General features: G+C 54.1%; 1 protein-coding gene across 1 annotated transcript; it reads left to right on the forward strand.

The window, feature by feature from the left end:
• The first annotated feature begins 539 nt into the window (after positions 1 to 539).
• On the forward strand, positions 540 to 9,001 carry TOR4A (torsin family 4 member A). Its single transcript, XM_063174590.1, has 2 exons — positions 540 to 687; positions 5,690 to 9,001. The coding sequence occupies exon 2, from the start codon at positions 5,729 to 5,731 to the stop codon at positions 7,820 to 7,822; it is 2,094 nt and encodes a 697-aa protein (XP_063030660.1). The 5' UTR covers positions 540 to 687; positions 5,690 to 5,728; the 3' UTR covers positions 7,823 to 9,001.
• Positions 9,002 to 17,879: the final 8,878 nt, after the last annotated feature.

Here is a 17,879-nt window from a genome sequence, read left to right on the forward strand (position 1 = left end):
TGAACTTTTGCACTGCTGGGTGAGGAAAGAGGAAAACCCTGCTGCTTCCTGCTCTGGAGGCACGAAGTGGTTTTCCCCGGGGATTTTTTGTGCCCACAGCAGACCCTGGTCCCACGGCTGTCCCCATGTCCCCGAGCTGCTTGGGGCCAAGAGCTGCGGCAGGGCCGGGGCAGCAGAGCCAGGACCTGCCCAGGGTCCAACCAGCCACTCTGGACTTGCTGCTTTTCCAGACTCATTATTTTTTATTCACTCCTTCCCCGCAGTCTGACTCCCTGTTTGTGCTGTCGGCCAGGGTGAGCACCCAGGCACCGCGTCAGCCCCAATTAACCGGGCTGGCAGCGTCACCGCAGTGACCTTTGGGGTGAGGGTTCCTGATGGTGACTCAGTACAGACAGAGCCGGGGGTGGCGATGCTGTGCCGGGCTCGGGGCTGTCCGGGCGGTGAGCTCAGCCCGCTGCCCGTGCTCGCTCGCACGGTGCCGCCGTGACGGGGAGGGCCTGCCCGGGAGGGGGACACGGAACCGGCCGGCAGCGGCCATCCCATAGCAGGCGAGAAGGAAGTGCCGCCCAGGGCCACTCCTCCTCACCATTTCCTCTCCGGGCTGCTTTCTGTACGGATGAGAGCGGCCACACAGGAGCTGCCGGCCCGTCGGAGGCCGGAGGGGAGAGCCCGTGACCGACACCGCGGGTAACTGCGCTGCCATCGCTCCCTGTCCTGCCCCCAGCCCTCAGGGGCCACCGAGGCACCCCAGGGCTCCTTCCAGCTCCATCCCTGCCACCGCTTTCTGCTCGTCCCCAGTCGCTGCTTTCCACCAAAAGCCGCCTCGGTCTTCCAGGGATGGTTTGGGATGCTCCAGGCTCTTCCCCTGCGCTTGCTGTCCTTCCCTTCGCACTTGGCTTCGGGGCCTGGCAACACCTGGGGCTGGGCTGGTGGGTTTGGTGGCGGACAGGCTGTCTGAGGGGAGCTGCTGGCTGTCACCGCTGTCACCGCTGTCACCCTGTGCCGTGCTCGGCAGGGTGGCCGTGACTCGAACCGCTCTGCTTGGCTTGTTCGCAGCCGGGGCCGCTGCGGTTCGGGATGCTGGGGCCGTGCTGGCCTCTGCCGACATTCCGGGATCCTCCTCCCAGCCTTTGACCTCTTTATCTACAGCTCCCACAGCCCGGGGCTGCTTTGTGCCGCCTTCCCCACGGAGATGCTCCCTTTGGGATGGAGGGTTTGGCTCCAGCTGGGGATGGGAGATACCAATCTTTAGAATTTCCCGGCCGTTCCCTTTCCCCAGCACCTTTGCTGGGATATCAATCTTTAGAATTTCCCGGCCGTTCCCTTTCCCCAGCACCTTTGCTGGGATATCAATCTTTAGAATTTCCCGGCCGTTCCCTTTCCCCAGCACCTTTGCTGGGATATCAATCTTTAGAATTTCCCAGCTGTTCCCTTTCCCCAGCAGCTTTGCTCATCCCCAGAGGCTGGGTTTGGTGCAGCCTGCCCAGCCGGGGATGCTTTAACCCGGGCCGCGGTTCCCGCTGGCCTCTCCTGCCCCCAGGGCTGTGCCGGGGCTGTCCCCATCCTGCTCCCCTCTCCCAGGCTGCCTCCAGCTGCCCACACAGGCTCCTCTGTTGTGGAAACGCTGTTGTGGTGCTTGCTGCAGTGCAAACACTGCAAGAGCTACAGCAGGAAAGCTGGAGGCTTCCCAGGAGAGCTTCCAAGTGCAAGTTTTCCTGCGGTGTCCAGGCTCAGGACAGAGATCTGCGGTGTTTACACGAGCACTGGGATGCTGCACTCTGAATTCCTGCCTTCTCTTTCCTGTTGTTTTCACCAGATATTAAATTAAGCTGTCAAATTGCACCATTGCTGGCTGGCACAGCCTCCTGCCCAGCCCTGACCCGACCCTGAATGTGCTCTTAGAAACTTCCAGTGCTGTGAAAATACCAGCAGGTATTAGGGACTGAGTCATGGCATTAACAGGGTTATTATATTCATGACTGGACAGATTCCTTGCTCAGGATGGGGTTTTGTCCTTCCACCCTGCCTTGCTCAGCTTGTCTGGAGGGTTGGGCATCCCACACTGGTGGGATGGATGTGCTGGTGGGCTTGTGGGAAGAGGATCTTGAACACTTCCCAGCTGATGAGCATCCCTCACCATTCCCCACAGGGCTTGGGGCTTTCTCCATGGGCATGGCAGTGGGAGAGCAGCTCTGGGCAGTGAGCAGCCACATCACTCTGTGTTTCAGCTGCAGCAGCACCTGGCAGTGTCCATGGGGAGTGCTTGGGGTGTCCTGTGTTTCCCTGCCAGGCCTTGAAGGGAGCCAAAGAAAAAGAGAAAATGTTAAGCAGGTCCTGTTATGACAGGACAAGAGGTTTTAAACTAGAAGAGAGTGGCTTTAGATTAGAGATAAGGAAGTTTCTGAGAATGAGGGTGGTGAGGCCCTGGCAGGGGTGCCCAGGGTGGCTGCCCATGGGGCTTGGAGCAGCTTGGGCTGGTGGGAGGTGTCCCTGCCCGTGGCAGGGGTTTGGAATGAGATGGGCTTTGAAGGTTCCATCCAGCCATAACTATTCCATGATTCTGTGATCCTTCTGTTCTCTAAAACTTTTCCTGTACATTTCCATAGCCTCTGCCCTGGCATTTAACCAACCCTCTCTTCACCTGCAAGGGCTTGGGGCTGAGAAATGTCACCCTGTGCTTGTGGAGATGTTTGTGAGTGCCTGGAGGGTTTTCTGATCCCTGGCTGAGCTCTTGGTGTCCTTGATCCCTTGAGCCCAGGCTGGTCTGAGCTGCAGGGACTGCTCCCAGTGGCTTTGGGGACAGCTGTCCCTTTGGGGACAGGCACTGTGTGAGCAAGGTGATGCAGGATGGAGAGGAGCAAGGCTGTGACTGCAGGGGGGTGTGGGGACAGCCCAGAGCTCCCGGTGCCATCCTTTGCGTGGCATGGCAGTGATGGTGGCATCCAGCCCTTCTTCCTGGTGCTGCCTCCTTGCCAGATCCTGTCTGGCTGGTTTGGCTTTGCACACCAAGCCCTGCACAGGGTCAGGAACTGGGTCAGCAATTAGCACTCGGGGTTAATTGCTGCCAGCACTGGCAGCTCCAGGACGATGGCTGAGCTCACTGGCTGCCCTCACTCGGTCCTGAAATCAGCTTGTGCAGGGATGGGAGTGAAGCTTTGCATTTCAGAGCAGCCAGGACGGGTGTGGGGTTTAGCAAGGGGGCAGAGGGGGCATTTCCAGGGCCCGTGGCTCCCCCACAGCCCCCGCGTGCCCTTGGGCTCGGGGTGACGGAGCCGCTTTGCGCAGGGGAAGCAAAACCTGGTCCAGAGCGTGACTTTGTGCAGGTTGGTGCTTCCTGCTGAGCTGCAGGGAGTTAATAACAAACTTCCCGACCTCCCTGCTCCCTCCAGAGCCGCGGTGCCTTTGGCAAGACCCGGTGTTGATGTTTTAAGGATGGCTGATGAAAGTGGCATTTCCTCACGCTGCCTGTGCTGGGTGTGCTCAGGGCTGGCAGTGCCACAGTGTTGGGGAAGATGAAACAGGAAAGCCTTAAAATGTGATTGTCTGGCAAAAGATTTTGAGAATATGGAAACTATAAGTGAGATTGAAATGAAAGCAGCTTTAAGATCCCTCAGTTACTGAACAACTGGAAAACAATGGTGTGGCCAGCTGAAGGTGATCCCCTTTTGATGGAACAACACCCTCTGCTTGCAGACAGGCCCCAGGTCAGAGCAGACCCTACAGCTTGGCAGAAGGGGCCCAAAGAGGAGTTTTTAGGGTTTAAAATGTAACACAGTGTGGTAATGTAATGATTCTTATAGGGTGTATGTAAATGCTGTAGGATTTGTATCTTGTACTAGATTGGTTAGTGAGAATCAGAATATTCAACACAGAAGAAGATTTATTGTATTAGAACAGGAACTGCGCTCTCTTACCCTTTTGCTCTCCCACCCTCTCACCCTCTCTCCCCCTCTCTTCTCTCAGTCCTGCTCTGAGCTGTGTTTGGCAGCTCCCAGCAGGGCCCTGCACCCAGGCCCTTTGCAATGAACCCCAAGTTCCAAGCCCAGGCTGCAGAGAACTCTTGTCTCTGTCTGTCCTGGCTGTCCTACCCCCCGGCACTCCCACACCACAGCAGCAAAGTGTCCCTTGTGTCAGCACTGTGCAGCCCAGAGGTGTCAGAAAAGTGCCCTCCCACCATGGCACAGCTTCTGCCACCTCCAGCCTGGTGCCAGGCAGGGCCAGGGCAGCACATGGGGCTGCATCCAACCCTGCAGAGCTGTGCTCTCCCAGGGGTTCCCTGCTGGCTCTGTGCCTCTCGTCACATCCCTCTGGTCTCTCCTTCTTGTTTGCCAGCTGAGGTTTGTCCATTCAGGTGGTTATCCCAGGATAACCATCCCTGAGCTCTCCTGGGCAGCTCCAGGCTCTCATGTGGCAGCCCCTGGGTCCCTCCTTCATGTCCAGGGGTGTGTGTGGGCACACAGGGCATGGAAGGACCCTGAGGGTGGCAGGGCTGGGCTTCTCCTTCTCCTTCTCCTTCTCCTTCTCCTTCTCCTTCTCCTTCTCCTTCTCCTTCTCCTTCTCCTTCTCCTTCTCCTTCTCCTTCTCCTTCTCCTTCTCCTTCTCCTCCTCCTCCTCCTCCTCCTCCTCCCTGTCCCCACAGCCAGGTGCTGCTGGCAGCTCAGGCACAGCCCCACTGGCTCTGTGCAGCCCCTCTGAGCCCTCCCAGCAGGGCAGCTCTCATCTCAGCTCCCTGCCAGGCACATCCATCAGCACAGCCAGGAAAATCCTCCCTGGGAGGTGCCCCCACAGCCACGATGGCAACCACAGCAAGTGACTCCCCCAGCCCCAGAGGTGTCTGTGGGTGGACAGTGACCTCCCACGGGGTGTGTACGTGCCTGGGTGCATGTGCTGGCACAGAGCTGGGGCTCTGTGTCTTCCTTGAGTTTAGCAGGTGTAGGGAAAGCTGTGGGCAGCTGTGGTTCAGAGCATGGGTCAGTCTGTCCTGCTGTCCTGTGTCCTTCTTACAGCAGAGCCTTTGGCTTTGGCCCCAGCCAGCTCTGACCTTCCCTTCTGCATCTGAGGCAGGGTTGGGTTTGTGTTTTAATATCAGTTTGCATTAATTGACACTGAGGAACCCCTGAGGGAGCTGGGGGTGCTCAGCCTGGAGAAAAGGAGACTCAGGGCTGCCCCCATCACTGCACAGCTCCTGAAAGGTGCCTGTGCTCAGCTGGGGCTGGGCTCTGTCTGCAGCAGCACTGACACAGCCAGAGCACACAGCCTCAAGCTGTGCCAAGGGAAATACAGGCTGGATATCAGGAAAAAGGTTTTCACTGAAAGAGTGATAAAGTTGTGGAATGGCTGCCCAGGGAGGTGGTGGAGTCCCCATCCCTGGGTGTGTTTAACAAAGCCTGGATGTGGCACTGGGTGCCAGGGTTGAGTTGAGGGGTTGGGGCTGGGTTGGACTCGATGATCCTGAAGGTCTCTTCCAACCCAGTGATTCTGTGAATTCTGTGAATTCCATCTGTAGTTTTGCACAACTGTCCCATCTTCCAGAAAGTTAGCTTAGGTCTGAAAGTCTCTGCCACCTTGCCATTGCTGATTGCTGCAGGTTTCTACCCTTTAGAAAGGGGGATATCTGTCTAATTCCTCTGTTTTTGGTCCCTTCCTGATATTAGGACAGTTGATTTTACAGAATTCCTTTTCTTTTTAGAAAGAAGATGATGTGATTGGGCTGTAAGAACCAGAAGAGATGGAGGAAGAGCTGCCCTGCTCTGAGGTGGATGAAAAAAGTGTCCTGAGGGATCTGGAGATGCCCTGCATGGAGAGCAATCCCACAGGAGACACATCTGGAGCAGAGGAGGATGCAGGAGAGGTGCCCTGTGCTGAGAGCAGCACAAAAGAGGAGGCTGCAACTGAAGGAATTGTCTTCACTGAGGGCAGCGTGGAAGGAGAGACACAGGGCAGTGCCAGTGATGGGGTAGGGGACATTCCTGGCAGTGCCAGTGACAAGGAAGGGGACATTCCTGGCAGTGGCAGTGACAGGGAAGAGGAGATTCCTGGCAGTGGCAGTGATGGGGTAGGGGACATTCCTGGAAGTGGCAGTGACAGGGAAGGGGACATTCCTGGCAGTGGCAGTGACAGGGAAAGGGACATTCCTGGCAGTGGCAGTGACAGGGAAGAGGAGATTCCTGGCAGTGGCAGTGACAGGGAAGGGGACATTCCTGGCAGTGGCAGTGATGGGGTAGGGGACATTCCTGGCAGTGCCAGTGACAAGGAAGAGGACATTCCTGGCAGTGCCAGTGGCAGTGCCAGGGAAGAGGACATTCCTGGAAGTGGCAGTGACAGGGAAGGGGACATTCCTGGCAGTGGCAATGATGGGGTAGGGGACATTCCTGGCAGTGGCAGTGACAGGGAAAGGGACATTCCTGGCAGTGGCAGTGACAGGGAAGGGGACATTGCCGTCACGGACAGCGATGGGGAAGGGGACATTGCCATCACAGATAGTGACAGGGAAGGGGAAATGCCCTGTGATGCAAAAGAAGAGGCCTCTTGCTCTGAGAGTGACGCAGAGGAAGTGCCAGACGCTGTGATCCCTGCTGCTCCCAAGAAAATCACTTCCATTTCCTCTCCCCTGCGCGCCTTCGTCCGCCTGCGCCGGCGCTACCAGGGCCTGAAGAAAAGCCGGCTGCACTTGGAGCTGCCTCGGGAAAAGTCTGCAGAGTTTGTCCACACCAGGCTGCTCCAGAGGCAGCTGTCCCTGAGCAGAACTTCCCTGTACAACCCTCCCATGGCCTTCTTTAATCAGTCTGGCTTTGAGAGCTCCCAGTACTTCACCTTTGACACGTCTGTGGAACATTACTCGGTGAAAAAGTGCAGGCGGAAAAAGAGCCGGAGGAAATCCAGGATGGTTCTGTACCCAGATAAAACAAAAAAATACCTCCCAGCAGAGGAGAAGAGCAAGGCAAAGCGCTGCCTCCTCTTGCTCATTGCCATTATGTTCTTCCAGATTCTCAATGCAATAGAGAACCTGGATGATAACCTCCAAAAATACGACGTGGATGGTTTGGAGAAAACCATGCACCGGGAAGTGTTTGGGCAGAAGGTTGCTGTGGAAAGCATTGTGGAATTACTGAAGGACTACCTGGCCACCCATGTCCACAACAAGCCTCTGGTGATCTCTCTGAACGGCCCCACGGGGGTTGGCAAGAGCCACGTTGGCTGGGTGCTGGCCAAGCACTTCCGCTCGGTCATGGACAATGACTTTGTGCTGCAGTACTTTGTGATGCACCACTGCCCCAGCGGGGTGGCTCCCCTCACCTGTGCAATAGACCTGTCCAAGAAGATTGCTGACATGGTTACCAGAGCTGAAATAGAGGAAAAGACCCCGCTGTTTATTCTGGATGAGGTGGAGCTCATGTCCCCCGTCCTGCTGGACACTCTCAGCCGATTCTTTGAACCCAATCAAACCAACGAGTTCCTCAATGCCATCTACATTTTAATCAGCAATCTGGGAGGTGATGAAATCACAAAGTTCATTACCCAGAATGCATCCACTGAGCTCCTGCAGCAGCAAAGGGGAGCTGAAGAGCTGCTGAGCATCATCCAGCCAGTGCTGGCCAGGGTGCACCCTCTGTGGAAGGCTGCAGACATCATCCCCTTCATCCTCCTGGAGAAGGCTCACGTCATAAACTGCTTCCTGGAGCAGATGAGGAGGGAGGGGCTCTATCCCGACCAGAAACACATTGAAAATTTGGCAAATCAGCTCAGTTACTACACTACAGGGGACAAGCAGTACTCCAGCATGGGCTGCAAGCAGGTTGTGGCCAAAGTCAACCTCCTGTAGGGATTTACTGCGGAGACCAAGCCCTGCTCTGGGAGTTTGCAGAGCTCTCTGCTCATGAGGAGTTTGTCTCACCAGGCTGGGCTCAAGGTGTCCTTCCTCAGCCCTGGTCCAGGCAAAGGGGTGGCAGCCTGGACAAGCTGGTCCCTGTTCTCCTCCAGAGCTTCAATTTTTTCTGATGTTCTGTGGAAAAGGAAGGGCAAAGAAGCTGGAGCCACCTCCCAGTCAGTGCAAGACTCTTCATTCCTCATTCTCATTTGGGATTCTTGTCATTAAGGAGTTTTGAGGTGGCATCAAAAGCTGCAGGACATAAATAGGGTGGAACAATCCCTGGGCCACTGCCCCTGCAGAATTTGTCACCTCCTGTGTCTCACTCTCTCCAGGCTCACAGCTCTTTGCTTCCCTTGGTCCTGGCTGGGGTGTGCAGGGCAGGGGCAGGGCTGGAGCCCTGGCCTGGAACAGTTTGTGGCTCCTGCCCCCAGATGTGCAGGCTGCCCTCCCCAGCTCCTGCATGACCACATCCTCAGAACACTTCTTGGACCTGTTCCTGAGCTGTTGCTCTTCTGAGCTCATCCCTGAGCTCACCTTTGGCACCTGCAGTGAGATTTCTGCCCTGCAGGTGTGTTTGGGCTCGCCTCAAAGGCTGCTCACCTGTGCCAGATGGTGCAGAAATAACTCTGGATTGTTTCAGGTCTGCTGGTGACACCTCATCCTCAGAGCTCTTCTGCTTTTTGCCTCTGGGGACTCTGTGGGCAGGCATTGTCTGGAAAGCCCAAAGCAGCAATGGATGGATACTGAGCAACACACACACTGGAAAAGACAGTTTGGGCTGATGGAGTGGGGATCAGGGCTTGTTCCCAGTCCTGAGAGGCCAAGGAGAGGCTTTGCCATTGAGCCCCAGGTGAGCTGTGGCCTGGGAGCAGCTTGGGAAGAGCACACAGCCATGTTTTGAGCAAAACTGAGCAGGTATTTATGGCATTGTTTTCTCAGGTTGTGGTTTTGTACAAGATTTCTACAGCTTGTTGTGAATTCCCAGACAAGAACCCCTGTGGATGTTTGCACTGGGGTTTTGATTCACCTCTCTGTAATTGTTGGTCTCCAAAGACTCTGTCACATATTCCAGCTTCCAGAGCTATTGTCAGGAATAAACCCAAACTATCCTGAATAAAAGAATTGAAAATACATTTCTTTCATTTGACTGAAATTTGGATTTCCTCCAGAACTTCCTTTCTGGAGCCATGTACCCCTGGTAAACCCAATCCCAACCTTACACAGTGCAGCAGTGCCACAAGCTGGGAGCTGCACAGCTCCTCCATCCAAGCCACCTCCTAAATCCATGTGTCCTCAAAAACCAACGTGTGGGAGCTGGGTTCCACAGCTCAGAGAGCTTAACTTAAGCAGTAAGCTGAGCTTGCTGCTAAGGCATTTGGGATGCTTTTATCCTGGATGAGAAACAGCTCAGGGACCAGGATTCCCCTCCTCCTCCAGCTGGGAGAGGGGCAGATGTTGGTTCTGATTGTTTCAACAATGTTTTGTTTGTAAAAGGGAGTTTGGTTGTGCCAGAAGTCCCTGGGTTCCCCCACCCCAGCCATCACCCTGTGCAAAAGGGGAGGGTGGCTTTAAGTGGAGCTGAGCACCTCAGAGTTTGTTTCCACCCCTCTAAATCAGGGTTCCTGGCCATTCCCTGAGCCTGAGTTTCCCCGGGTGCTCTGAGCACCTTGAAGCCCTGCTGGAGCCTTTGTGTCTCGCAAATTCCTCTCAGTGCACAGAGCTGGGGCTCAGGTTCCTCATCCCTCATCCCTCAGCTCTGCAGGTTCTGGTCAGACAGCACAGGAGTCCCCAGGCTGTGGAGAGGACTTTTCCTGCCAGAAGATAAAATGCAGGACTCAAATTCCAGCTCAAATGGCTCTCTAGGTTGTCCCAAAGGCTTCCCCAGCTGGCAGAAGCTCTCCCTGAGTCAGGACACATCTGTGTGGTGCTGGAGCAGTGGTTTGGGGCAGGCTGCTCCCTCCCTGCTGCACACCCTGTGTCTGATCCCAGTTCAGCAGCCCTGGGGTGGCTGTCACTGCTGCCTGGGACACTGCAGGTACTCTGCACCCCAGAGCCACACTGGGCTTTGGCCAAGTTGCCTTTTGCATTTGCCCTGGGGAAGGTGCAGGGTGATTCCAACAGCTCTGTAGTGGGGAGGGGGCTGTCACTGCCCAGGAGAGCAGGGATGAGGGAGAGGGGTAGGAGGGGATAGGAAATAATTCATGTTTTGAGAGCTCAGACTGTGACCCGCTGGCCACTCTGGGCTGCAGCTTTCCCAGGGCTGGTTCAGGACAGGGGTTCTGTGGGCAGGAGCTCCAAGTGCCCTGGTGTGTGAGTTTGGGAGGGTTTGTTTTATCTCATACAGTGGTTATGGATTGATCTCCCCGGGCAGGAGCTGGGCTGGGGTTCCCAGGATGTGGGATCTCAGCACCTCAGGACTGATGTGCAGAGTGGCCGAGACCACCCTTGGGGGGCTCGGGAGTCCTGGAATGTTGCCAGAAGTGTCTGGTGGCTGGACTTTGATCCTGCACGGGAGACGACACCTGTATGAGGATGGGAGGATTTCACTGGGGTAAATGGTGAAGGGATAAGTTAATTAGAGTGTGAAACACAGGGTTTAGGATTTCTGTACAGGGGGGTCTAAAGAAGTAAGATGGAGGAATTGGGGCGTGTCCTGTCCTTCTTCTTCTTCTTGGCCTCCATCTTCTGTGGTGATGTTGGCACTTTGGGATTGGTTATTACTAAAAGTGCACTGGTTAATAAGGGTAAAAGGTATTGGGGAAAATAGGTAAATATTGTATATGTAATTTTGAGTATAAAGATAGGTGACCACCCCGGGGGCTCTCAGTGTGCTCATGGCTGGCTGCTGTGCAGACCTGTCGGGCCAAGAGAAAATCTTTTAGATAAACAATTAATAAACACCGAGACCGAGAAAAGATCTGAAGTCTCTTCTCGTCCTTTGGAGCGCGGGCTGCCCAAGGCCATCCCTGAGCCTTTCCAGGTCATTAAAACAGCCGAGAAACCGACACCAGGACTCCTCTGGGAATGGATGTGCTCTGTGCCTCTCCATGGATGTGGCCCAGCCCCAGCCACAGGAAGGTGGGTGGGTGCACGTTCTGCAGGAGCTCTGGAGAACTTCAGCTGCCTCAGGGAAAAAAAAAGAGCTTTGGATTGAAATATTCCTTAAAAGGACCTAATCCCCAGCAGCCTCCCTTCATCAAAGCCTGTCTGAGGCTGCCTCCAGAGGTGGGTGCACCTGGTGGGGCCAGCCTGGCTGCCAGGCTGAGTCCTGCAGGATCTCCCTCCCCTTGGGAAGGTGTGATGGCCCAGGAGCAGAGCTCTGTCCCACAGCATCACTCCAGCCCTGCTGGGCCTGCCTGTCCCTGAGCTCCCTGGGTGCTGCCAGGGCTGTGTGCCCACCCTGCAGGACCTTGTCCTCTCTCCTGAGGCCTCTGCCCATCCCTGAGCATCTCTGATGTTGGCCCAGGGCACCTGGACCGTGTTTGCAGACAGAGGGGTGCAGAGGGATCCCATCTCCACGTGCAGCAGTGATTTGTCCCTGTGTTAGGGCAAGGAAAAGCTGCTGCCAGTCCCTGCAAGGGATTTGTTGCTTTTCCAGCTCCCATGGTTGTCACTGAACAGGTGAGGTGCCACCAGGAAAGCAGATTTTGGTCCCAGGGATGGCAGGGCTGCAGCAGAGGAGACAAGAGCAAGCACAGCCCAGGCAGGTCAGGCTGCAGCTCCTGCCAGGGTGCAGAGGGAATTTCTGCAGTGGCTTCTGAGACCTTGCAGGCCTGGAGTGAGCCCTAGAAAGGTGCAAGGAGGACAAGCACCTCCTCTTCTTGGGAAGGAGGAGGAGGGACAGGGAAATGCAGAAGTGAATGCATTACCTGTGAGCATCCTGGAGAGATGGGAGGAATTACATCCAAGGTTTTTCAAAAACAGACGTAACCATAGAATTTGGTTTCTTCTTCTCAGGGGATATTCAGAGAGTTGCTGTTAATAGTTACTGGGATGAACTGGAAAGAGTTTTCCAGAGCTGGGGAAATGAAATATTCCATAAATGGTGGGAGAGCAGAGTCAGACAGAGACAGACATGGTTTGTCTGCCCATGGAATTTGGAGGGGAAGGGGAGCTGAGAGGCACCCAAACACTGCAGGAGACAGGCCTGGGATGGAAATCATAAACTGGGGGAAAGGTCTGAAAGAAGCTGCTGCAGAGGAGGGTGTGAGTGAGCAAATGCACGTTCCAGGGTGGGGAGGGTGAAGGGCTGGAAGGAAAACAAGCCTGGGGGCATCGCAGCACTCACCCTCCACAGGAGGGATAACACCCCGGGCCAGAACGGCAAACATCCCATTCAAATGTATAAATAGGTGTGCTGCATATGCAAGGGGTGAAGTAATGCCGGGCCACGCTGCAGCAGTGTGGCACCATATTTGGGCACCTCTGGGCAGGAGGGAGGGAGAGTTGGGTGCTGTGCCCCCCCAGCATCCTACCGGGAACCAGAGAGCAGGTTGGGGAGAAGTTCCAGGTTGTCCTGGTCTAGGGCAAACTTGGGAGAAAACCTCCAAAAGGGCCCCTCCAGAAAGCAAACCCACATGGCTTCTCCCCCCAAACGGTTTGGGAAGGATTCCTTGGAGAGAAGAGGAAAGAAGCTGTTTGTTTAACAGGCACAGCACCCCCAGCACACAGAACCTGTTTGTTTAACAGGCACAGCATCCCCCAGCACACAGAATGAACAATACCAGCTGACACCACTCTGTCACTGCTCTGAAAAAGATGACAAATTCAGAAAGTCTCTCTTGGGGGTGGTCGCTCTGTTCTCAGTCCCTCCTGTGCTGGGGCAGCTGCTGCAGCCACAAGGTGCAAACTCTCGGTATTCCCAGGGCCCAGTCTGGAGCAGGTCTGAGTGATTTCAAAAAAGGGAAAGGAGAAACAGTCCAGGGAAAATTCAGATTGCTTAGCTAAACTAACTAATGAGCAGAAGCAAAAAGCAACAGCAAAGCAAAAAGCAAAAGCAGCACCATGCACTGCCCTGTCTGTGTGTCCCACCAGCCATGAGGGAATGGCTGATAAGAAACCAGAACAAAACTTTCACTCTTCAGAGCCAGTCTTGAAGGCACAGAACAGATATCCAGCATAGACAGAACACATGGATGGGGATACAAGCATCATAATGCCACCCTAGGACACAGGTGAAGCACGATAAAAGCTTTCAAACATGCAAAACACGGACAGAAAGGAGACAGCGGTGCTCGGTTCTCCCAGCCCTCCCTGGGCAGGGTGTGGAGCTGGCCCTGGAGAGGGAGGTTTATGTAAAACTTTGGGGAAATTGCTGCAGCTGTGGAAGTGCAGCTCATTTTCCTAACACTTACAACTACCCTTTTAACCCCTTTTACAATATAATAACCAAACTAACACTACAGGTTTAATGATCTATCAACTATTTTACAACAGTTTTTAACTTATTTTTAACAGTAGCACTGAGGGTGGTTTGGGCAGAGACAGAGCTCTGCTCAGGGCTCTCAGGAGCTGCCACTCTGCCTGTTCTGTGTCTCCCCTCCAGCTGGAGCTCCCCCCTGCCCAGCCCTGAGCTGCACCAGTGTAACATCATTCCTCTGTAAGAGATGTGCTCAGCTCCTAAAACATCTGCATTGGGTGAAAAGTTTCGGGCAGCTGCATCTGAGAGCTGCCAGGGTGATGAGATCAGTGATTCCCTGCTCAGATGGGTTGGTTCCAGGTGGGATGGGTGGGAGGGAAAGCAGCCAGCACTGAAACCTGAGTGTGCAGATTCATGATGTCATGAGCTAATCTGGAAAGTCCTTTGCTTCCCCTTGACACTTTCTCCTCATCAATTCAGTTTATTGGTGTATATTAGGTGTTATTTCAGGGTCTTTATGCAGAGCTGCCTCAGGGGGCTTGGAGCCACCCCCAGATGTGCCTGCAGGAGGAGCAGCCCTGCCCAGCTCAGTTTGTGCTCTCCAGTTGCAGATGTGGAGCTGATGGTCCCTCCCTGGGCAGGGTGGGATGTGACATCAGCTCTGGAGGTCACAGCAGAGCCCTCACAGCTCCCTGCAGGACACAAACAGTCCAGGATCTCCCGTGGATGCTAATTTGAGTTTTGTGCTTCCTGTGATGTCTTATCAGTTGATCCCTCAGGCTGGAATTCAGCTGCTCTAATTTTGGTAACCCGAGGAAGCCTGAGTAAGTCTGCCTGGGATTTCCCCATCCCTGCCTGCTGCAAAAAGCCTGTCCAGGAACCCAGGCCTGGGAAAAGATCACCTGGAAAACCTCCCCTGAGGTGAGTGGACATTTTTGTGGCCAGCAAGAGATATGTGAAAGAATGTAAAGCATTAATTGCAGCCAAACCTTTTGTTTTCACCTGTACCTTGCTCCTATCGAATGTTCCTCACTGTCCAAAAGCTCTCCCTCAAACCAGACCCATGTGGTATCTTCCCTGTTCTGAGTGGAAAAAAAAAAAAAAGTTAAAAAAAAATCCAAATCCTTCAAAAAGACATTCCCAGAACTCATGGTTTCCAGGCTGAAACCAGGGACTCCTGTGTTGCACTCCCACCCAGCCACGTCCAGCTGCCAGGCTCTCCAAGGCTGGGCTGCAGGGGTTTGTGCCCTCTCAGCTGGCACCACCTGGTGTTTGTATCTGTGCTTTTCCTCACACATCAAACCAACTGCCCAGCTCCTCCTGAGGTGATTTCATGTGGAATCAAAGTCCCTGAGCCTTGCTCTGCCTTCTCTGAGGGCCTGCACCTCCCTGGGTGCCTTGGAAAGTCACCTCTGAGCTTCTCCTTCCAGGCTAAGCTGCTCCTTGGCTTCAAGGTTGTTGCTGCTCTGTCCAAGTGAAGAAGTGCCTTGGGTGACCTCCAGCTGTTGTGGATGATGGAATGAGCATTTCTGCCCCTCCCTGCAGATCCTGCAGCTCAGACAGCACAAACAGCTCTGCATTCCTGGGAGCCTCGAGGTCAGGACACGATGCTGAGCGCTGGAGAACTCCCCGGCCTGACGTGACCTGGCGTCCTCAGCCCCATCTGTGCGTGGCCTCTGTCACTTCCAGCACTCCTTGGTGCTTCCTTCTGCCAAACACCCAGCACTCCCAGCTCTGAGTGCTGCTCCCAATGCAGCCACAGCTCACAGCTCTGTTTTTGTCTTTGGTGAAAAGCACTGAGGTCTCTGGGTGAGAAAGGGTGGATGAAATTCAAAGCTTTCCATCCAGCTCAACAGGTGTTTCTGTTTCTCCTTGCTCCTGGTGGGCAGATCTGCTGCCTGCAGGGCTGATTCATCTCCTCACCTGAGGAGGATGCAGTGACCTGCATGGACAAGCTCAGCTGGGAGTTATAAATACATCCCTGTGTTACACTGGCATGGCAGGAGTGGGTAACAGGGGGTGGAAATAGGAACAGGATTTGTCCCTGCAGGTCACCCCCCTCTTCCTGGGGCTGCCTCTGAGGCTGGGTCTGTACTTGCCTCCCTCCAGCTGGGAGTTGGGCAATGCTGGGAGATGGATTAGGGAGAGAGGGGTGGAACTTCACTGGAAACCTCTACGTGATGATCAGCAGTGATGCCACTGGTGCCAAACCAAACCAAACCTGGGTGCTGCAGGAGCTGTCTGGTGACTGCACCAGGGTGACACAGCCCAGGGGATGGGACAGCTGGAACAAGCTGATTTGATCTGTCTTCCTCCTTGGATATGATCCTGATTGAAATAAAGAGAGATGAGTGTAAGAGCAAATCTTTGGGTTTCATCTTTAACATCCACCCAACGCCCAGGTGATATTTGGGGCAGTGCCTGTGGCACTTTCTCCTGGCCTGAAGCCCCATGGTGGGAGGATGTGACCAATCCCCAGCCTGAGTCACTCAGTGCAGGGCCCAGGCTGGGTCTGAGGGCTCAGACACCACAGGCACAGCAGCAGCAATGCACATGAGTTATTCCTTCATTGTGAGCTTCTTTTAAACCACTTTTAATGTGCCCTGGTGCTGCCTGGCAATGCTTCACCTGTCCAGACAGGGGTGGGCAGTGCCATGGTCACTGAGGGCAGTGCTTGTCACCAGGGCTGAGGGATGGGATGAGCCACTGCACCCCACTCCAAGCAGACTGTGACCCCTGAGGCTGCCTGGGCCAATTCTTTACATCTTAGGAGCTGCCTTGCCATGAGTGGGGGATTTTGGAAGCAGCAGTTGTTTTCTCCCAGCCCTCTGGACTTTGCCTTGTAGAGGAGAGGGAGAAAAAGATTACAAAAAACCACTAAAGTGCTGTCTGTGAGCCCTGGCTGTGCCTCAGGTTTGAGCACTCACCTGGGCAGCACCAGGCAGAGCCCTGAGGAAGGATTTTACAGCAATTGCCTTGAGGGGAGCCCCAGGCTCCAGCTCCAGGACTGGATGGGGATTGGGGGCGATGGCAAAAGCCACCAGCAGTGCTGCCACACGGAATTAATGTCCTGGGTGGCACATTCCTACAAAAGGGGTCCCATGTACTGCAGTCACAGTGTCAGTTATTTTATTTTGGCCTGAGTTTCCATGAAATAAGCCTGAAGAGTGAGAGTTCTGCTGCAGGTGACACAGGGGTGATTTACAGGGAGCACAGGGTTTGTGCCTTGTGACCCAAAGCCAGCATCATTTTGGTCTTCCCAGAAGCAGAAAGCAAGAAATGTTAGGGAGCCCAAAGGGCAAGAGGAGATGTCAAAGTTGTTAAATTGTCAAAAGATAGTTTTAAAATTGGAATTTTTGCCCTTTGCTGCTCTGTGATGGCTTAAGGCTGCCTAAAAGACCTGGGAATGATCAAGCTCTATTTATCTGATCTGGTGGAAGGTGTCTCTGCCCACAGCAGTGAGGTTGGAACCAGATCTTTAGGGCCCATTCCAACCCAAACCATTCCAGGATTTTATGATTCTGTTGTTTGATTTTGCAGTAGCCATCCAGAGATGATTGCCCAGGGTCTTTTTACAGAAATCTTTCATTCCCTCCTCTCAAGGTGGCCCACAATGACCAGGACACAGGAAGTTTGCAGCTGAATCTTCCGAACTCATGACAAAGACCCGAGAGATCTTTTGCCCTTTCCAGCAGGTTTGCAGGCACTCAGCCCTTTCAGGCTCTGTTTAGTCATTACAAGGCACAAAGAATCTGAACGTGAGTGCTGGTTTTTTCCTTTTCTGGGCATATCTGAGCTGGAGCTTGCCAGAGCAAGTGCTGAGGTTGCTCATTTTTCTGGGGCAGAGTGCTGAGATTGCACAGGGTCAGGACAGAAGCTGCAGTCTCCCCTCTCCATCCCTGCAGCTCAAGGCTGGGGTTGCTGCTGGATGGGGTGGGAAGGCAGGGACAGCACAGCCACCCTCAGATTCTGTTCTTTACAGCAAATACATGAATTTCAATGAAGGACACACTCCCAAAAGCACTGAAACGTCTCGAGGCAAAGCCTTGTGGTAGACTGTGGTAATAGAGGAGGAGAAAACTTGGATGTGCCCTCAGAGTGCTGTGAGCAGAGTGCCCCTGGGCAGATGCTGGGCTGATAGGGGCTGCTGGGGTACGCACATTCCTGAGCGATTTCCGAGCCCGCTGAGCTCCTCCCATCACACTTCACTCATCAAAGTGAGTATTTATAGCACAGGTAGAGCAGGGGAGAGTCAAACAGGAGCTCCCTAGAAAGATGCATAAATCACTCCAAGAGTTCAGCTCTGGGGCTCTGCATTTTTTGCTTTAATGAGAGTGATTAAAAACTCTGGTGGTATTATTAATATTTCTTAATATTATTTCAGCAATCTGGTTTTTGCATTTAGAAACTCTTTGAGTTATTTCCACAGAGTTCTCCCAGCTCTCAGATCTACACCTGCAGACTGCTAAGGACATGCTGCCTTACACCAGAGAAAACATTTTCTCCAGCACAGATCTGCTGAAAAACAATTCAGAAAATCTGTCTGGGCCAGTCTTTGCTGCCCAGGCTGTCAGGAGACCTTCAGGCATCTCCACAAAGCGCAGGAAAGCCAGGAAGGTGCTGTACCCAGCCCACGTGAGGAAATACTTG

Source organism: Melospiza melodia, chromosome 22 (assembly GCF_035770615.1).
Source record: "Melospiza melodia melodia isolate bMelMel2 chromosome 22, bMelMel2.pri, whole genome shotgun sequence".
Lineage (NCBI taxonomy): Eukaryota > Metazoa > Chordata > Aves > Passeriformes > Passerellidae > Melospiza > Melospiza melodia.

Excerpts from the sequence above, each read along its gene's own strand:
- TOR4A (XM_063174590.1), top strand. The coding sequence starts at position 5,729 with ATGGAGGAAGAGCTGCCCTGCTCTGAGGTGGATGAAAAAAGTGTCCTG.